Here is a 17,008-nt window from a genome sequence, read left to right on the forward strand (position 1 = left end):
CCATCTTATTAGACTGTGAAAGAGACAAGGACACAAAAGCGTATGAAACAGTGCCTTTTATTTATTTTCCTCGCACTCACTCCAAAATGCATATTTACATAGCATGCCACATCAATACAAGAACCGACTATGGACACAGTCGAGGACACTCTGAGCTGATCGGAGAGCATCGGCGGGAAACGGGTGAACAGGTCTCTCGAAAAAAAACGCATAAAAAAAAAAAAAGTGGAAACAGTATCGATAAAATTAATTGAAAAAAATAACCACCCAAACGTTTGCTATTAGGAGTCGTTTTATCAGATTAAAATAAAATACAAAACCCTCCTCCACGATTTAAAAACGATGGGTTAGCCAGTACGGTGTAGATCGGACAGTGGTGGGATAGAGCACCGACACTGGTTGTCCCGGGAAGACGCGTTAAGTTCTATGGATGCCCTGGTTTTTGACAGTGGTGCTTCAGTGTTGGTCGGATCAGGGGAGCTGGTGAACTCCTATACCGTCTTAAACCTGTAAAATGCCAACGTAAAAGTCCCCCTGCTTAAGTTTCTAAACGCTGTCCTTGTTTAAAAAAGTAAACGCGTCTTTTCAAGGAAGAAGGATAAATTGAAACGGGACTCGCAAGCAGTGACGTAGAGATCAGAATCGCGGGCAGACGAGAAGTTAAATTAACAAAAGTCCTGGAAAGAATTGAAAAAAATACGATTTATTATACGAGTTTTGTATAATGTATGTAATGTGTGTAAAAAAAAAAAAATAAAAAAAAAAAAAGGACAATAAAGCGGACTACAAAATATAACCGGACAGGTTTCCTTCGAGAAAGTTCCATCGAGAGAAGGGAAAAATAATAATAATTTTGTCGTTGCTTAATCAGCATTTCCTCTCTGAAGGGTTAAACAGTCTCTTGTATCGGCACACACACACACAACTTTCACGTTTCCACGCATTCGCACAATCCTCAATCGCTCATACACACACACTCCCACACACACACACACACACACACACACACACACACACACACGCTTATACATGCAATGTAGTTCTGAGGCCGAGAGATCAGTCTTGGAGGCTAGCTGGATCCATTAGGGGCCTGATTCACCTGTAGTGGCCATCTTGGATGTAAACCCTAACTGCAAGCATTTAGATCCAAGATGGCCGCCCGGGAGCCGGGGTGGGTGGGGGCTGAGATGGGTCCGTGGTGGAGGGCTAGATGAGGCCCCTCCTCTTCTTGTAGTCCTCCAGGTTTAGGGAGCGGCGGGGGGCTCCGTCCTTCACCGGCAGAGCGTTTGAGCTCACCGACAGAGACTTGGCCTCTGCAATACGACGACACAGACGGATTAAACCACATACCTTCAATTCGTAATCGCTCTAGACTCTCCTGAACGGATGCCCCCCCCCCCCCCCCCCTCCACCCATTTGTATTATCTACCAATGGTAGTTTTTAATATAGCCTAAAGAAAAAGAAAGATTAAATCGATAATTGATCACTAATTATATCGATGATCAATCAAGGACATTTCTAAAAATGCCCATAGCTAGTTTGCACAGATTGTTTTTAACAAACGACATTAAAAAACATCTGTAAAAAAACAAACAAAATAAACGGGTCTTCTGTGCACCTGCGTTGGGAACCTGCAGGTCGATCTTGACATCAAAGTCATGGACTTTGAAGAGGTCCTCAGAGAGGTCGCTGTGGATCTTGGCTGCGTCTCGCTCCCGCTGGATGGCTAAGAGCTGAACCAAGACAAAAGCATGGGTATTGTGTCGTCATTGGGGAGCCTTCTTTCAAACTCTGGCTAGTTACAGGTATCAATAGATTTGCAATAATTGATTTGATTTAACTTGTTGTTTAGAGCAAAAACATTAACATTCAAATAAGTACAACTCAAAACGAAACTAAAATAGTTTGAAATTATCAAAGAAAACAAAAAAACAAAAATAGACAGTAGCACCATCTATAGGTGGACTTTGGTATTGCAAAAACATACAATTGAAAACCAAACTCACCTTGTTCTTGTCCAAGGCGTTGGGGTCCATGATGGACGAGCCGGAGCCGTACTTCTGGTCAAGGTGGGCCAGGATGGCTATGTGCACGGAGGGATCCCGGGCCTGCGCCGACACACACACAACACGAGAGGTTTACATCGGCCCCGTCCTGGTGGAATACCCCCCACAGCGCGACCCCACTACAGTGGTTCCAACGCGCTCCAAGGACCCGGGCGCGTGGTCGGTGGGGTGCTCCATTCCCAGCCCGGAGGTAACGGGTTCCATCCGCCCAGCGCTGCGGTCTGGCTGCAGGCGGCCGTGAGCAACCAAACCCCAGGGTTCCAAGACCAAGCCTGTTCTCCCCTAGAGGACTTAGCAGAGAGGTCCTCAGAAGAACCCCCTTCTCCCCGAGGAGACTCAGTAGAGAGGTACTAAGGAGAACCCGGTTCTCTTCTAGAGGACACAGCAGAGCGGTTTCTAAGGGAGACTCAATAGAGTGGTTCTTACGTTGGACACCATGGTGGGCTTGCACTGTCTTCGCGTGAACGGGTCCATCTGTTGGTTCTTTGTGTTCTGTCCTTCGGCCTATGAGGAAGCAGAAAAAAAAAAAAAAGGTCAGCTGACCTGTTCACTAGCCAATGAGGGCTCTCCGTAGTTCCGAGCAGCAGACGGGCTCGTGATCGGGACTTACGACAAGCGCTTTCTCCGACTCCACGATGTTCCAACTCCGGTTCCTCTGGTTGATGTAGCTGGAGAGAGAGAGACGAGCGGGAGACCAACACGGTTAACACACCGAGGAGGACTAGCCAAAAAAGAGTTGTGCAAATGTTGACGTCAACTTTGATTTTTTGGATTTAACCTATTAGAGACATGGATGCAAATCTTCAGCGTGTATAAAATAAACGGGCGCTGAAACGAGTATGTAAAACATCAGCATTCTAACTCAAGGTAACTTTACAAACTATTGTTTACTGTCCTTTTACAGTCTGTGTTGTTTAGTCACTTTACAGACTGCATCGTTTACAGGCACTTTACAGACTGTATTGTTTACAGGCACTTTACAGACTGCATTGTTTAGTCACTTTACAGACTGCATTGTTTACAGGCACTTTACAGACTGCATTGCTACAGTCACTTTACAGACTGCATTGTTTACAGGCACTTTACAGACTGCATTGCTACAGTCACTTTACAGACTGCATTGTTTAGTCACTTTACAGACTGCATTGTTTACAGGCACTTTACAGACTGCATTGCTACAGTCACTTTACAGACTGCATTGCTACAGTCACTTTACAGACTGCATTGTTTAGTCACTTTACAGACTGCATTGTTTACAGGCACTTTACAGACTGCATTGCTACAGTCACTTTACAGACTGCATTGTTTACAGGCACTTTACAGACTGTATCGCGGGATTGCTCAAAGAGGATCACAGCAGCCGACTGACCTGATGGCGGAGATGTTCTTAGTCCTCTGACGGTCCAACATCTCTGCCCTCTCCTCCAGCGTGTTCAGCTCTTCCTGGATCCCCTTGGCTTTCTCCCCGTCCCCGCTCTCCTCCGCCATGGCCTTTGATCAAATGCAAAAAAAAAGTGATGATTAGATCATGCAGAAGACAAAGTCTACCCGGCGTTTTTTTTAATCATCTATTCGCATTGCGCAGATGTTTGTGCATGACGTCATAGTTAAGGCGGCAGGTGTGTGTTGCTTAGGCGGCCGCAAACGCTGTAAAGTGCTGTGGGAAACCCTGGAGATTAAGTGAGGTTTGCGTTCTTATCGTGCTGCCGCTCGGTACCTTGTCTTTGAAGAGTTGGGTTTTCTTCATGGCGTAGTTCGACGGCGCCTTTCGGAACCGGTCCTTCTCCTTCACGATCTGTCGGCAACAACCGTAAGATAAAAAAAGTTATTCTTTGGGGTGCCTCGGTATAATGAGGAGAAAACACAGAGAGGCCAGCAGAAATAGAATACAATAGAATATAATTATCTTTATTGTCATTGCACATCGTACAGCGAAATTTAAGTAATCCAGATGGTAAGATTCACAACAAAATATAAGAAGAGTAAAAAATATATGCATAACAAATAAAGATCAAATATACAGATAAATAAGAATAGCAGCTGAGGTTAACGGTATTGCAAAGTAGTTGGGGGGGGGGGGGGGACACTCACGTCCTCTATGTCTTTATCGTTGAACTTGTGGTTCATGGCCTCTTTGATGGACTGCTCCTTCTTGGTGATCTCGTCCAGAGTCGGGACCTGCATGCTGGCGACGACCATCTGCACAGAAAAGACAGAATGTCAGGCGTTAATCAGGCGTTTACCAGCTGCTCCTGGGTAGGAAACGAGGACAGAAACCATCTTTAAAGGTGAAATATTATACCACCAGGTGTGAGGGTGATTAGCTGTTACAAGCCGTTTTGAAAATCTGCCACAAGTGGGCGTGTCCACCTAGACGTATGACGGACACATCTAGGTGGACACGTCCACCTAGACGTATGACGGACACATCTAGGTGGACACGTCCACCTAGACGTATGACGGACACATCTAAGTGGACACGTCCACCTAGACGTATGACGGACACATCTAGGTGGACACGTCCACCTGGACGTATGACGGACACATCTAGGTGGACACGTCCACCTAGACGTATGACGGACACATCTAGGTGGACACGTCCACCTGGACGTATGACGGACACATCTAGGTGGACACGTCCACCTAGACGTATGACGGACACATCTAGGTGGACACGTCCACCTGGACGTATGACGGTTACATCTAGGTGGACACGTCCACTTGTGATGTCAGAGGAGGCTGATTTTCAAAACGGCTTGTAACAGCTAATCGCCCTCACAGCTGGTGGTATAATATGTCACCTTTAATGCATTTTAGCGGAACGGAGATGAGCCACCATGAAACCAGGGAACTGGATTCATGTGGATGAGTAGAGGACATTCCAACAACACATTCAGAACCAGCTTTGGTTGTCCACTTACGGCCTCCTTCCACTTCATGAACTCGTTGTCCGTAAACTCCTGATTCGACACAAACTCGAGCCGGAAGACCCTCGTGTCGCCACCGTGCCTGAGGGACCAGAGTTAAAAAGAGGTTCAAATACCGAAGTCCTAAACGCAGTTGCGACAGAAAATCAGCTAGGATAGATAAAATCCTGGAGGTGCCGACCGTAACTGCAGGCCTTTGTTTGTTCTCGTCGTTCCGAGCTGGTACACCTTCGCCGTTTCCACCACGTCCACGATCTCGGCAACCTGGAAAAGATGAACACCGATGTTCACCTCCGTAGAGGAACTGGTGGAACTCTGGTGGTGACGATGACCTTATGGTGTCACTAGTCACGTTTAATAAAAATAGTCACGTCTAATAAAGCTGGAGCGATAATGAAAGTATACCCTGTAGACGTTTAATAAAGATGGAGCAATAATGAAAGTATACCCTGTAGATGTTTAATAAAGATGGGCCGATAATGAAAGTATACCCTGTAGACGTTTAAAAAAGATGGAGGGATAATGAAAGTGAAAGTATACCCTGTAGACGTTTAAGATGGAGCGATAATGAAAGTATACCCTGTAGACGTTCAATAAAGATGGAGCAATAATGAAAGTGAAAGTATACCCTGTAGACCTTCAATAAAGATGGAGCGATAATGAAAGTGAAAGTATACCCTGTAGACCTTCAATAAAGATGGAGCGATAATGAAAGTGAAAGTATACCCTGTAGACCTTCAATAAAGATGGAGCGATAATGAAAGTGAAAGTATACCCTGTAGACGGGCTTGCTGCTGCTGTTTCCGATGCCTATTCTGACGAAGCAGCCGGTCACCGTCTTGGAGAAGAAGGGCATGTGGCACCAGCGCTCAAGCTTGTGTCGGGACAGACGGACGCGGTTCAGCTCGTCCGGGAGGGACACGGGCTGGGACTTGGGCGGAGTATCCTCCTTGCTACAGACCACAGAAAACACCGCCACGTTTAGCAATCGGCAGGGAGGGAATCTGACATCTGGCTGTGAAACTATCGACTTCCGTTTTCGTGGTAGGTTTTATGCATTTTTGTTCATAATTCCCTGTATGATTCTTAGTGAACACTTTACTAAATAAATTCCAATAATCCCGCTAAGGAAAAGCGCCACTCACTCGTCTTCATCGTAGGATGAAGAGCGGGAACTCCGGTCGCTCTTCACTGACGACTTGTCGTCATCCTCCTCTTCCTCCTCCTCGTCGTCGGAGTAGACCTCGCTCGTCTTCAGGGGCTCTCGCTTGGCCAGGAGCTCCGCTGCTCGGCAACATGGGAGGGTCAAAGGTCACCGTTTGCAACAAAACGTCTACTACAGTTTAAGGTAAATATGTCTGCCATATAATTATATAGTATACCTAACCCTTTATCGTCGTTTGAAAAGCGCAGTGTAAATAAAGCCCTATGCGATGGACCAGAATGCGATGGACCTCCCACCTGTTCTGTTCTTCTTCTTCTCCCGCTCGGCCTTCAGCTCCTCCATGGCCTGGGACTTCTTGTCCAGCTTCTCGTCCCGTTTGGACCGCCGCTCCTTGTTGTGTGACATCACCTGGCGAGGAGGAGGGGGGGGGGGGGGAGCTTGAGAACCACCCGGCAGCTCAGGCATGGTGGCTCCGGGGTACGCTACTAGCAGCTGGGGTGTATGGCGCTTAATCTAATTTTGAGCGTGATTTCGATTTTAGCGTCAAACGATCACAATACTAATATAATCAAGTTTTTGATTTTATTTTTTCTTCATTAAATGTTTGAGAAAGTGCAGCTGTTTAAGAACAGCTGGATATATATCTGTACTTTATTTTGAGATTTGAACATTTTATTTTTGATCAATTTGTAATTTTTTTTTTTTTTTTATTTTTTTTTTTTTAAAGGCAAAATTTCCAAGTCCTCAGTTAAAAAATGTTTTTTAGGAGAGACATGCTGAATAAATAACATGTTTTTAAAAAAATAATCGTGATTTCAACATTGACCAAAATAATCGTGATAATTATTTTTTCCTATAATTGAGCAGCCCTATTGGGGTGTCCCCCTTACAGCCACCCCCCACGGTAGACCTGGTGGCCCTGGCCAAATTTCGATAAAAAATATATTTTTTTTTTGTTGTCTGTATTTTTAAGAATGAATTTCTCATTTTTATGCTTTATTCGCGACGAGTTAAGACACGAAATATCGTTATTATAATTAATAAAATAAGGCGCTCTAAACAGATTTCCCTGCTCATCGAGGTGGCGCTCAACACATGAATGAGGGAGACTTGAACAGAAGTTAACTAGCCAAAGAAGAGTAACTGAAACTCAGTTTGTACCATGAATACAGACCGAAATCCAGCATTCGTTAAGACGTACATCGTGATTTATCACGATAGGATTGTCTAACAATATATTGTTTATTTCAGAATCAGTATCGCGGGCCATTTATCACATATCGTATCGTGAGGTACTCTGTGATTCCCACCCCTAGTCCCCACACAAGATCTGGACCTCAGATGCTCCTTATATTTATTTGCTCTGTAGAGTGGATTGTCGAGCACAGTGAAAGTAAACAGAGGTACCTTTCTGGACTAAGTACAGCACTAAAGACACAGAGAGACGGGATCTACTTCAAATCAGTCTGACGAAGACGAAGTGAAACCCGGGTTCCGTTCTTAACCGTCACTCCAATGTGTTTGTCGTGGATGATGATGAGGGAGAAGATGCTGATGAAGATGGACACTCACCAGTGGCGTGTCCTGGACCTGCGATAGCTTCCTCTTCTCCTGCTCCTCCTCCTGTTTCTTCTTCTTCTCCTCCTTCTCCTTCTTCTTCGCCGTCTTTAGTTTCTTCTTGATCTCAAACCTGTGGCCACACAGAGGGAACTCTCAGAGCCAGCGCCAGCTATTCTATCATGGGGTGGAACCCTACGCCCTTTCGTACCGAAGACATTCTGTACGAGTCTTACGGTCCGGCACACGTGTGTACCAAACGAAAGCAGCGTGGTTTTAACCACTTAACATGCAGAATGATTGTGTGTGCAGTATCCCCCCCCCCCACTCCCCTCCACTCTTATGCCCCCATTGCATGTTGTACATCCTGGAAAAAGAGTACTTAGCATTGTGTAGCATCTTATCCTAGCGAGCTTTGTTGTATACGGGGAATGGGTTAACTAGAGGTTTTTAGTGCTTAGCACTTGGTTCTATGAACATCCTTTTAAGAACAGTGTTTTCTTGACGCAATGCGGTTGCCACCGCTCACAGAAAAACTTTAGATTACTGCAGAGTGACAGCATTTCTCTGATACAGCGAGTATCAGAGAAAATTTGTTATCTCCGAAACGTTCGCTTACAAAAGCGAATCTCGCCTCAGCCTAGCCGCATGTGAAAACGTAAAGCTTTTCGCTTTCCTTCCTCTCCTACTTCCCCTTTCTTTCTCTCACCTCCTCCTTCCACTCAGTCTCTCTCCCTCCTTCCTTCTTTCTTTCCTTATCCGTCTCACTCCCCACTCACCGACTCTTGAGCACCTCCCTCTTCCCCCTCACCCCCCTCACCCCACTCACCGTCTCTTGAGCACCTCCCTCTCCCCCTCTCCCCCCTCACCCCACTCACCGTCTCTTGAGCACCTCCCTCTCCCCCTCTCTCCCCCCTCACCCCCCTCTCCCCACTCACCGTCTCTTGAGCACCTCCCTCTTCTCAATGCGGTTGAAGAGCTCCTGCTCGCGCTCCTTCTCCGTCATCTGCTCCAGGCGGGCGCGGTCCTCCTCGTCCCCCATCAGGTCCTCCCCGTAGCCGTCCCGGAACACGTCGTCCTCCGAGGAGGACTCCGAGTCCGAGCTGGAGGACGAGCTGTTGGTATCCGAGTCCGACACCTCCCCTGGGAGAGGGAACGCCGTGTTAGACGCGGGGGGTCCGACTACCGGTCCGGAGAGTTCGAATCCCAATACCTGCAGTCTAACATGAAGGCGTCATAGCCGAAGACCCCCCCCACCCCCTAACCGCCAACTGCTACTTCATGACATGCAGATAATGTGGCCAAATCATTTACATTAATTATACACTTAATCGCAATTAGTCCGTTTGTGTCCTTTTCAATTCATATTTAAAATATATATATACGTGGGCAACAAATTGCTTTGAATTGTATTTGTATCACATTGGCCATACGCATTCATACAATATTCATATTCAATAAAACACAGCTATCCATTACTATCCACAGGTCCCCATGGCGATGGGGAGTCTCCATCCACCACAGCCAGGAGCCACCGTAATGTACGGCGAGAGAGCATTAGCTTTAGCATAAGCGGCTACGTGAGGTCGACCCGGGATAGAGGACTAATCAACTAATCCGCCTCGACGCTTAAAGACTCACTCATCGTCTCCGTGGTAACTGAACCGTCAGCCACAGAACAGCATGTTTATTGTTTAAAAGCCATTAATCCAGAATGTGTTTGCCCGATTTTATACGGCAATCCTGCCCCTCAATATACACGGTAGGGCTTTGACTTTTGCCCAAAAATCATATTCGAAGTTTGTTTGTTTATTAATATTCGAATATATTCAAATATTTATTAATAATATTTTGACCATTAAATGCCCTCAGTAAGACCTGGATTGGGCTTCACGAGGTTTGTTTACCGGCGTTGCTATGGTTAACGGTCCTGTGTGTTCGAACGATTTATTAGGTTTCTAATAAATCGCTGTCTGAACAATACTTCATTCACGGCCTCGTCCGTGGTCATTACAATATTATGAATAGACTGCGTCGGGTTCTCCGACGTCTCTCCCTCTTGGCCTGCCCATAACAGGTTCGAATATTAAGGGCTGCCTAATATTCGTTCGAATTTTGATTTATTTTTTGATAGTCTTGATATTCGAATAACGAAGTTCGGAGTCAAAGCCCTAATACACGGCCCCAACGTACTCACACACAACCCGCTAGAATGTGAGGTCCAATATTGAAGCTCTAGGTATGGGGAGTTCTGCACGGGTGCTTGTGGTCTTTCTAGGGTTCTCAAAGTGTACAACACCTTTACAAACGCACAGCCCGTGTCATTACAGAACCCAAATGGCAGATTTTGAGGAATAGCCAACCATTCAATCCAAAAATCTTGTCCATCAATGACAACAGCATATATTTGATGGCAGTAGATCAAATATAAGGACGGACATCAGCACTTGATTTTAGATTTAAGTATCGGGCGCTGAAAGTCCGAGAGTCTACCGAGTAGCCACATTGTTCCGTTCACTACACGCTGTTTTCCGTTGTCGACCCATTTTCAACCCCGTTCCCTGGGATGTCCCTAACCGGCAAATCCCGCCCGGTACGGGGGCAACCGTGCTGGCACCCTTGGGAGCGACTCACCCTCCTCCGGCGCGGAGCTCTCGGCCGAGCTGTCCCCATCGGAGCTGCCGGACGCGGCGGCGGCGGCGGCCTTGTGCAGCTTCTTCTTGGAGGCGGTCTTCTTGTCCGAGCCCTTCCCCGGCTTCACCTTCTTCTTGCCCTTGGTGCCGCCCACCGTCCACTGGAGCGGGGGACACGAGGCGTTAGGGTCATAGGGGGAGCTGACTGAAGGTGACCAACAAGGGGCCTCCTCTCTTTCCGTCGGAGCAGAACTAACCGCGTGGGATTCAACGTACTCTTAACGTTCCCGTTTAACGCTTGGATCGTGTTTTGAATTTGAAGGAAACGATTCAAGACCAACCCCCCCCCCCCACCAATATAAGGGAAATACTTTCCCTTATATTTACGTTTTTCTGTGAAAGAAATAAAGGTCTCTATTTTTAGTAAAATATTCAGTGGCCTGAAAACCTAATCTGTTATGTTGGCGAGAACAAATCCGATTCATAAAATAAAAAAATGGGATTCTTTTTAGTAAAAGTGGAGGGGGGGGGGGGGGGGGTGTTAAAGATCGGCCTATAAGGTCTTTCAAACACTAGCTGTGAGTAGGGCTACACTGGACGTCGTTTGGCACCTAGGGGTACAGTGGCTGTTAGCAGAGATGGGTGATGGGCATTAGACTTGCTGTTGCCTATATTGCATGTTTTCTGTGCACCTTGTCCGAACTTATCCCTAATTCTGTCTGTTTTAGTGTATTGATGTGACTCTGACTGGATGCCTGGACTCCCCCGACGGTCACCAGCAAGCTCACTGGCTAGCACTCCACTACCATAGACATTCATTCATTTTTCTTAACTAAATAATTGAAATGTTTACTTGTATTCGAATGCAAGTCAATGATAGCACCCATTGCACCCTCGATTTCTTCAATGCCAATCAAGCAGGTTTTATCTTGCCCTCTGGGGGGGGGGGGTTGAGGATTAGGGGGGTTTCCTAAATACTTGGTCTGTGAAGACCGTAGTTCGATGGTCTTCGAAGACCATCGAACTATAACGCAGGGGCGCACCTCGTCGTCGCTGTCTGACGTTTCAGAGTCTGAAGACGCCGCCGCCGTCGGCTTGCTAACAGGCTCATCCTGTTCGTCCGAGTCTGTCCTCTTCCGCTTGGCCAAAGACAGCAGCTCCTGGAGGAGCAGAGGGGTGAAACGCTGATTACAGGCCGGGCAGAAAACAACCAAAGAAGGCTTTGACAAACAAAAGTACAACAGAACCAGAAGGTCTGGGAAAGGCTTGATGAACAAAAAATATTAAATTGACACTGTAGTTATTTGATCAACACAGATCGTGGAAATATGAGTCACATTACTGAAGGAATCGGTGGAGAAGTTGATTACCGACATAATAAGGAGAAAATACAGAAAATACTTCAGTCCCGTCCATGCACGCCACCGTATTAAAAGAGACAACAGCATCTTACAACTCTAGGGGCAACATGTTTTTGCCCTGTACAGACGGGTGTTTGATGGACATTGCGGCAAAACGCCATCAAAACACTAAGCGTCTGCACCAGCATCCAGTCTTGCTGCAACACGGCAGCAAGGCTGTGGTCGAAGCGGACCACAGCCTCACGGTGCCATGCTCCCTCCAGGAGAGTGTTTGTCAACAACACCAACACAGACGTCCAACCCTGCGCCCGTGACGTCACGGCGGGAGAGGTGGGCAAGGTGTTTTACTGCGACCCTCCCCGTGGCGCCATCACAGCCACGAAACGCACCCAAACATTTATAACAAGTCATTGCCATGTGTCGAGCAATCGATGGACACCACGTCAGTGCCACACATCCCAACATAACACGGATGGCCCACAGTTATTAACCCCCGGAACGAGGCCCCCAGTAGGTCTACTGCTGGGGGAGATGAGCTATGTTTAGCTCCTGCGTTAGCATTGGTGGCTAATGGGTTCATTACTGTCACTACTACCCGAATCATTTAATTCGGCTTTCGTAGAGAAGCACACCCGTTTCAACCACTTGCAGAACAGGATTCGGCGGGTGTGGAACCATTCGTATGCGACTGGGTTTTTGTTGGAGGAGGCCGTCGCTCTCGCCTTCCTCTCCTCAAGAAGAGCGACCATCAGTGGCTGGCCTCGTCCCCCCTCATCGGCTAGCAATAGCTCCTAAAAACCTCCAGATGTCGACCACCGAGGAACACTCAAACGACCCTCAAAAGAGCTACAAACATCCCTTACCTGGTCCAGGTTATCGTCGCTGGCGCTGTCTTCCGAGTCGGAGTCTATCACGACTCGACCTTTCCGTTTCTTTACATTCACCATGATTAGCTGCCGAAGCTAACCCGCTAGCTACCTCTGTGTCGTCTGAGTGTTTGGAGGTAAACCGTGCGCATGCGCAATAAGCATGTTATCCGGCCATGCCAAACCGTTTTCGGTGTTTTATGATGAACACAGACGAGGAACATCTCAGGTAGGTGTTTTTATGACGTTATTATTGGTGTATTCGTGGAGGGTGATGGGTTCTAAGCGTACAAAGAGAGACGCGATAGTAGCCGAGGTAGGAACTAAACGTTGGGAGGAAACGAAGAGGGGAATAAACACTCGGTGCACTCACTCATGGGAGGAGCGTCCGTCCCACTCGTCCCACTGCGGCTGCTGCTGTAAACATACATGTCTCCTTCTACTATATTGACCTTTTTAATGGATAATTAAACGCTGTGTGTGTGCGGGATAGCATATGAACGATTGACAGCACTAATTAATCCTCAATAAAGGTCATTGTTGAGACCTGTCGTAAACACAACGTGCCTAATCCATTCATCTGGGTCCTGCATGCTCTATTTACGTGGAGGTCACAGAGAGCAGATGATGTACGTATGCCGTTGATTCTCTTTTTTTTAGCGTTAAACGTTTTTTAATTGTGCACATCATTCTTTCGTCAAACGTTATCTTTGCCCAACTGTCCGTGCCACTTTCTCTGGCCTGTGTTTATTCAAATGTGTATAACCCTACAATATCATGTCCACGTCTTTCAACAGGTAATCCAGCCCATGTCAAGAACCCCAGTTTCAAGCGTTTTCTGGTAAGGATGAACTTGCAGTGTGAGTAATAAAATAATGTGATATTCTATTGCGGCACACAGCGCATCATATTCCCATCCCAATAACCCATTGTTCACCACTTCGTCTCCACAGAGACGTTAGCTCTGTGAAATGTCCTTGTCGAGGATCGCACGCCACCCTCGGGCGGGGCTGCTTGGGTGCATCCACCAGCAGTTATTCCTGAACCCCTCCTCTCTGCCGGGGGGGGCCGACACGAGGCCTATGAGCCGGGTCCCGTACCGGAGACCCGGCGAGCCCAAAGACAACCGGCCTCCCTGGAAGAAGATCAAGTTCGACTTCGCCAAGGGCGTGGAGGGCGTGGGGCGGCAGATGATGCTGCTGAAGAAGGAGCTGCTGGACCCCCTGGTGGGGCCCGAGGGGAAACCCATGCTGGAGCACATGCTGGAGCAGAACCGCGTGGTGTGGGAGTTCCGGGGGCCCGAGTGCCTGGAGCAGTGGAGCGTGTCGTCGGACCGCGAGATCGGCGGGCAGAGCGAGGCGTACCTGAAGCTGGGCCGCAACGACAACACCTGCCTGCTGTACGGGAGCCTGAACGCCGCGCCGCCCCGCGACGGGGAGACGCGCTACAGCGGGTACTGCACCCTGCGCTCCAAGCAGCGGCTGGTGAGTGACGACCCCCTGCCCCCCCCCCCCCCCCCCCCCCCCCCCCTCTCTTTCCTCCCCCTCCCTTCTCTGCTCCCCCAGCTATTTTTGGGCCAACGTTTTCCACCCTGAATGGGGGGGTCCTCAGGTACCCGTTTAAAGAAGAGAAAAAATAAAATAAACCCGTAAGTCCTAGAAGGGCTATTTGACTTTAGTCCGATTTAATGACGGGATCCCCCATGACCTCATAATCACCTACACGACGCTCTGGTCGCCAGTGTTCCTTCGACCGGAAGACCCACTTTGATTGGACGAGCTTCAACACCCTGCACCTGCGGGTGCGTGGCGACGGGCGTCCCTGGATGATCAACCTGGCCCCCGAGAACTACTTCAGCCACCAGAAGGACGACATCTACAGCTACTTCCTCTACACCCGGGGAGGACCCTACTGGCAGGACGTCAAGGTACGGCTCCACAGTGTGCCCTTGGGTTTAAAGTGAGGGGTGGATTGTTTTGGTTCTTAGACAGCTGACGTTAGGGGAGTCGCTGGCCGTGTGTGCCAAAACCTCATAAAATAACTAAAATGTAATTGGTTGCCCGTAACATTTTCCAAGCATACGGTCATGGGTCACAGGGTTGGAAAAATAAAATGAGTTAAAATGAGAGAATAAAATCGATATGTATTCTTAACCTCTCGACAGATCCCTTTCTCAAAGTTCTTCCTTGGGCATCGTGGCCGAATACAGGACGATCAGCACCATCTCTGGCTCGACAAGGTAGAGGATTGGCAACACTCTTCATGCATTTAAAGTTGAGTTACAAGGGGACCTAAAAGCGGAGGAGTAAAAATGGGACTCAAAATTTGGCTGAAACATTTTGGTTAAAACTGGAGTCTAACAGCCCAAATCTTATGGTTCAAAGTCTATGGCAGTGGTTCTCAAACTTTTTATAACTAGCGTACCCACTCTTAGATACTTTTTCCGCTGACTACCTCTTCACCAGCACACAAAAGATTTACGTAAATAATGTAGCGCGTTCTATTCGGCATTGTAAACATGAACATTAAAAGGTTGAAAATACTCACAAATTAGTGAGGAACATCGGCCTGTGCTTCATGCAACTGTTGGCTAATTTCTCCCCTAAAAAGAAGCTCAACACCAGGGGAGGGTCAGAGCATGGAGAGGGGAATCCCATTGAAATATATTCTACCTGAAACTGATGTCATTTTGGTGTCAATGGATGCGCTTTTTTCACGGATTCTCCTTTCTCCTTGTCAGATTGACGTTTTAACCACTTGTCCTTCTCTTTTGTCTAGCTTTCAAGGCAAGGCAAGGCAACTTTATTTATATAGCACTTTTCATACACAAGGCAGACTCAAAGTGCTTCACATATAAACAATTGTTATACAATAAAATAAAATAATCTATAAGTAAAAGAAAACATATGCAAAGAAATGAGTAAAATAGAAAGTTAAAAAGGCTTTTTAGTAAGTAAAATTGAAAGTGCAATGTATTTAAGAAAGTGAGAAAATTAAATTGAAAGTTATTTAAGATCAGATCAACAGACTCTCTGGAACCCAAGTCGGGACCACAACCCGACCTTAAGGACAATCTATTACAATATTCTAGGACTCTAGCCCAGAACCAAAGGCAAACAACAAACAAACAAATATTCAGTGATTATTCTAGGACTCTAGCCCAGAACCAAAGGCAAACAACAAACAAATTCAAAAGAGTTTCATATGGCGTATATTCAGTGATTAAGCGCTTAATCACTAATACAGGTTTTCACTTCGTCAAGCTCTTAATGACACAACTTCATTACTCAGCAAATGTCATGTATTTTTCTGGTAAAAATAGAAAATAAAGGGAAAGTTAAAAAGGCATTTTAGTAAAATAAAGGTAAAGTATTTAAGATTTAGCAGAAAGCTAAAGCAAACATAAAAGTCTTCAATCTTGTTTTGAAGGTGCTCAGAGTTGGGGCAAGTCTTAAATCCTCGGGGAGTTTATTCCAGCTATTTGTTGCATAGTAACTAAATCCTGCTTTCCCATGTTTCGTGTTTACTCTGGGGATAATTAACAGATTGGTCTCAGAAGATCTTAGTGTTCTAGAAGGCTAATGTAGTGGAAGCATATCAGTTAAATATTTTGGGCCTAAACCATGTAGGGATTTATAGGTTAGCAACATGATTTTAATTTCAGAATATTTACCGTAAATTAATTTTCAGGAGTAGGAGTTTTCCCTGCAGTTCGCAAAGGTAACCCTAGGGGTAAGAGGACCCCCATTGCTCTATGGGTTCATGCGGTCATGTGTTGTTTTTTTCCTCAGATCAACACGATAGGCTTCACCCTGGGGGATAAGGTGGACGGGCCCTTCCAGCTGGAGATAGACTTCATCGGGGTGTGTAAAGACTACGCGCACACAGAGGAGTTTGCTTACGAGAAGTACAAGAGGAACCCTGAAGTATAGGCTGGACCGCTTCATTCAGGGGCAGCCTTGAATGGCCGCTGAAACCAATTACTGTAAATACAATTCAGGGACGGACTGACCATGAAGGTCAATAAATAAAGATTTTTTCGGTTTTAATTCAATGTCACTTGTTTCTTTTCTCGTCAAGGTCTTCAATCAGGTTACAGAAAATATCTACTTTAAAGATCTATTATACTACTTTTCTGGTCTTCATTTCTTATTAATGACTCCTATAGTGCAACCTGACACGAATCACAGCACAAAAAAACTGTCGATTTTCGGCACTCTTCCTCTCATCTAGGCGCTTTCAGCATTCTCCGTCAACACTCGGCTTCGTCCTTCTCCGCCCCCCCCTCCTGCCAAACCCACTCCGTTGTGATTGGTTACCTCCGGAAGAGCATGTTGCAGCATTACCATACATGGAAAATCGGGATTGCTCTACGTAGTAGATCAATTCCGGAAAGTGAATGGCGACCGGCGTCCCTAGTGTTAGGCGCTTT

The 17,008-nt window shown here is 46.7% G+C and overlaps 2 protein-coding genes across 4 annotated transcripts; one reads left to right on the forward strand and one right to left on the reverse strand.

The window, feature by feature from the left end:
• Positions 1-39: 39 nt before the first annotated feature.
• rtf1 (RTF1 homolog, Paf1/RNA polymerase II complex component) lies at positions 40-12,657 on the reverse strand. Its single transcript, XM_030356015.1, has 18 exons — positions 12,574-12,657; positions 11,393-11,509; positions 10,351-10,510; positions 8,655-8,859; positions 7,732-7,849; positions 6,456-6,567; positions 6,140-6,278; positions 5,770-5,947; positions 5,176-5,258; positions 4,989-5,076; positions 4,159-4,266; positions 3,785-3,862; positions 3,437-3,558; positions 2,678-2,735; positions 2,494-2,571; positions 2,008-2,109; positions 1,620-1,734; positions 40-1,313 (listed from the first exon to the last, which is right to left on the reverse strand). The coding sequence occupies exons 1-18, from the start codon at positions 12,655-12,657 to the stop codon at positions 1,207-1,209; spliced, it is 2,052 nt and encodes a 683-aa protein (XP_030211875.1). The 3' UTR covers positions 40-1,206.
• Positions 12,554-16,630, forward strand: ndufaf1 (NADH:ubiquinone oxidoreductase complex assembly factor 1). 3 transcript variants are annotated; one of them, XM_030356022.1, is made up of 6 exons: positions 12,554-12,805; positions 13,374-13,417; positions 13,530-14,060; positions 14,318-14,503; positions 14,741-14,815; positions 16,368-16,630. In XM_030356022.1, the coding sequence occupies exons 3-6, from the start codon at positions 13,548-13,550 to the stop codon at positions 16,506-16,508; spliced, it is 915 nt and encodes a 304-aa protein (XP_030211882.1). In that variant the 5' UTR covers positions 12,554-12,805; positions 13,374-13,417; positions 13,530-13,547; the 3' UTR covers positions 16,509-16,630. The 3 variants fall into 3 exon arrangements, with proteins under 3 accessions (XP_030211882.1, XP_030211881.1, XP_030211880.1); XM_030356021.1 differs by lacking the exon at positions 12,554-12,805 and adding an exon at positions 12,928-13,205 and having other exon boundaries at positions 13,374-13,436; XM_030356020.1 differs by lacking the exon at positions 12,554-12,805 and adding an exon at positions 12,929-13,205.
• Positions 16,631-17,008: the final 378 nt, after the last annotated feature.

Source organism: Gadus morhua, chromosome 5, assembly GCF_902167405.1.
Source record: "Gadus morhua chromosome 5, gadMor3.0, whole genome shotgun sequence".
Lineage (NCBI taxonomy): Eukaryota > Metazoa > Chordata > Actinopteri > Gadiformes > Gadidae > Gadus > Gadus morhua.

What these genes read in the sequence shown, in the direction of transcription:
- rtf1 (XM_030356015.1), bottom strand. Translation starts at nt 12,657, where the DNA reads ATGGTGAATGTAAAGAAACGGAAAGGTCGAGTCGTGATAGACTCCGAC. An exon ending in GAGCTCCGCGCCGGAGGAGG is followed by an intron (nt 8,860 to 10,350) that starts GTGAGTCGCTCC and finishes TCCCTCTCCCAG; the next exon opens with GGGAGGTGTCGGACTCGGAT. An exon ending in GAAGAAGAAGAACAGAACAG is followed by an intron (nt 6,279 to 6,455) that starts GTGGGAGGTCCA and finishes GTTGCCGAGCAG; the next exon opens with CGGAGCTCCTGGCCAAGCGA.
- ndufaf1 (XM_030356022.1), top strand. Translation starts at nt 13,548, where the DNA reads ATGTCCTTGTCGAGGATCGCACGCCACCCTCGGGCGGGGCTGCTTGGG. An exon ending in CCTACTGGCAGGACGTCAAG is followed by an intron (nt 14,504 to 14,740) that starts GTACGGCTCCAC and finishes ACCTCTCGACAG; the next exon opens with ATCCCTTTCTCAAAGTTCTT. An exon ending in ACCATCTCTGGCTCGACAAG is followed by an intron (nt 14,816 to 16,367) that starts GTAGAGGATTGG and finishes TTTTTTCCTCAG; the next exon opens with ATCAACACGATAGGCTTCAC.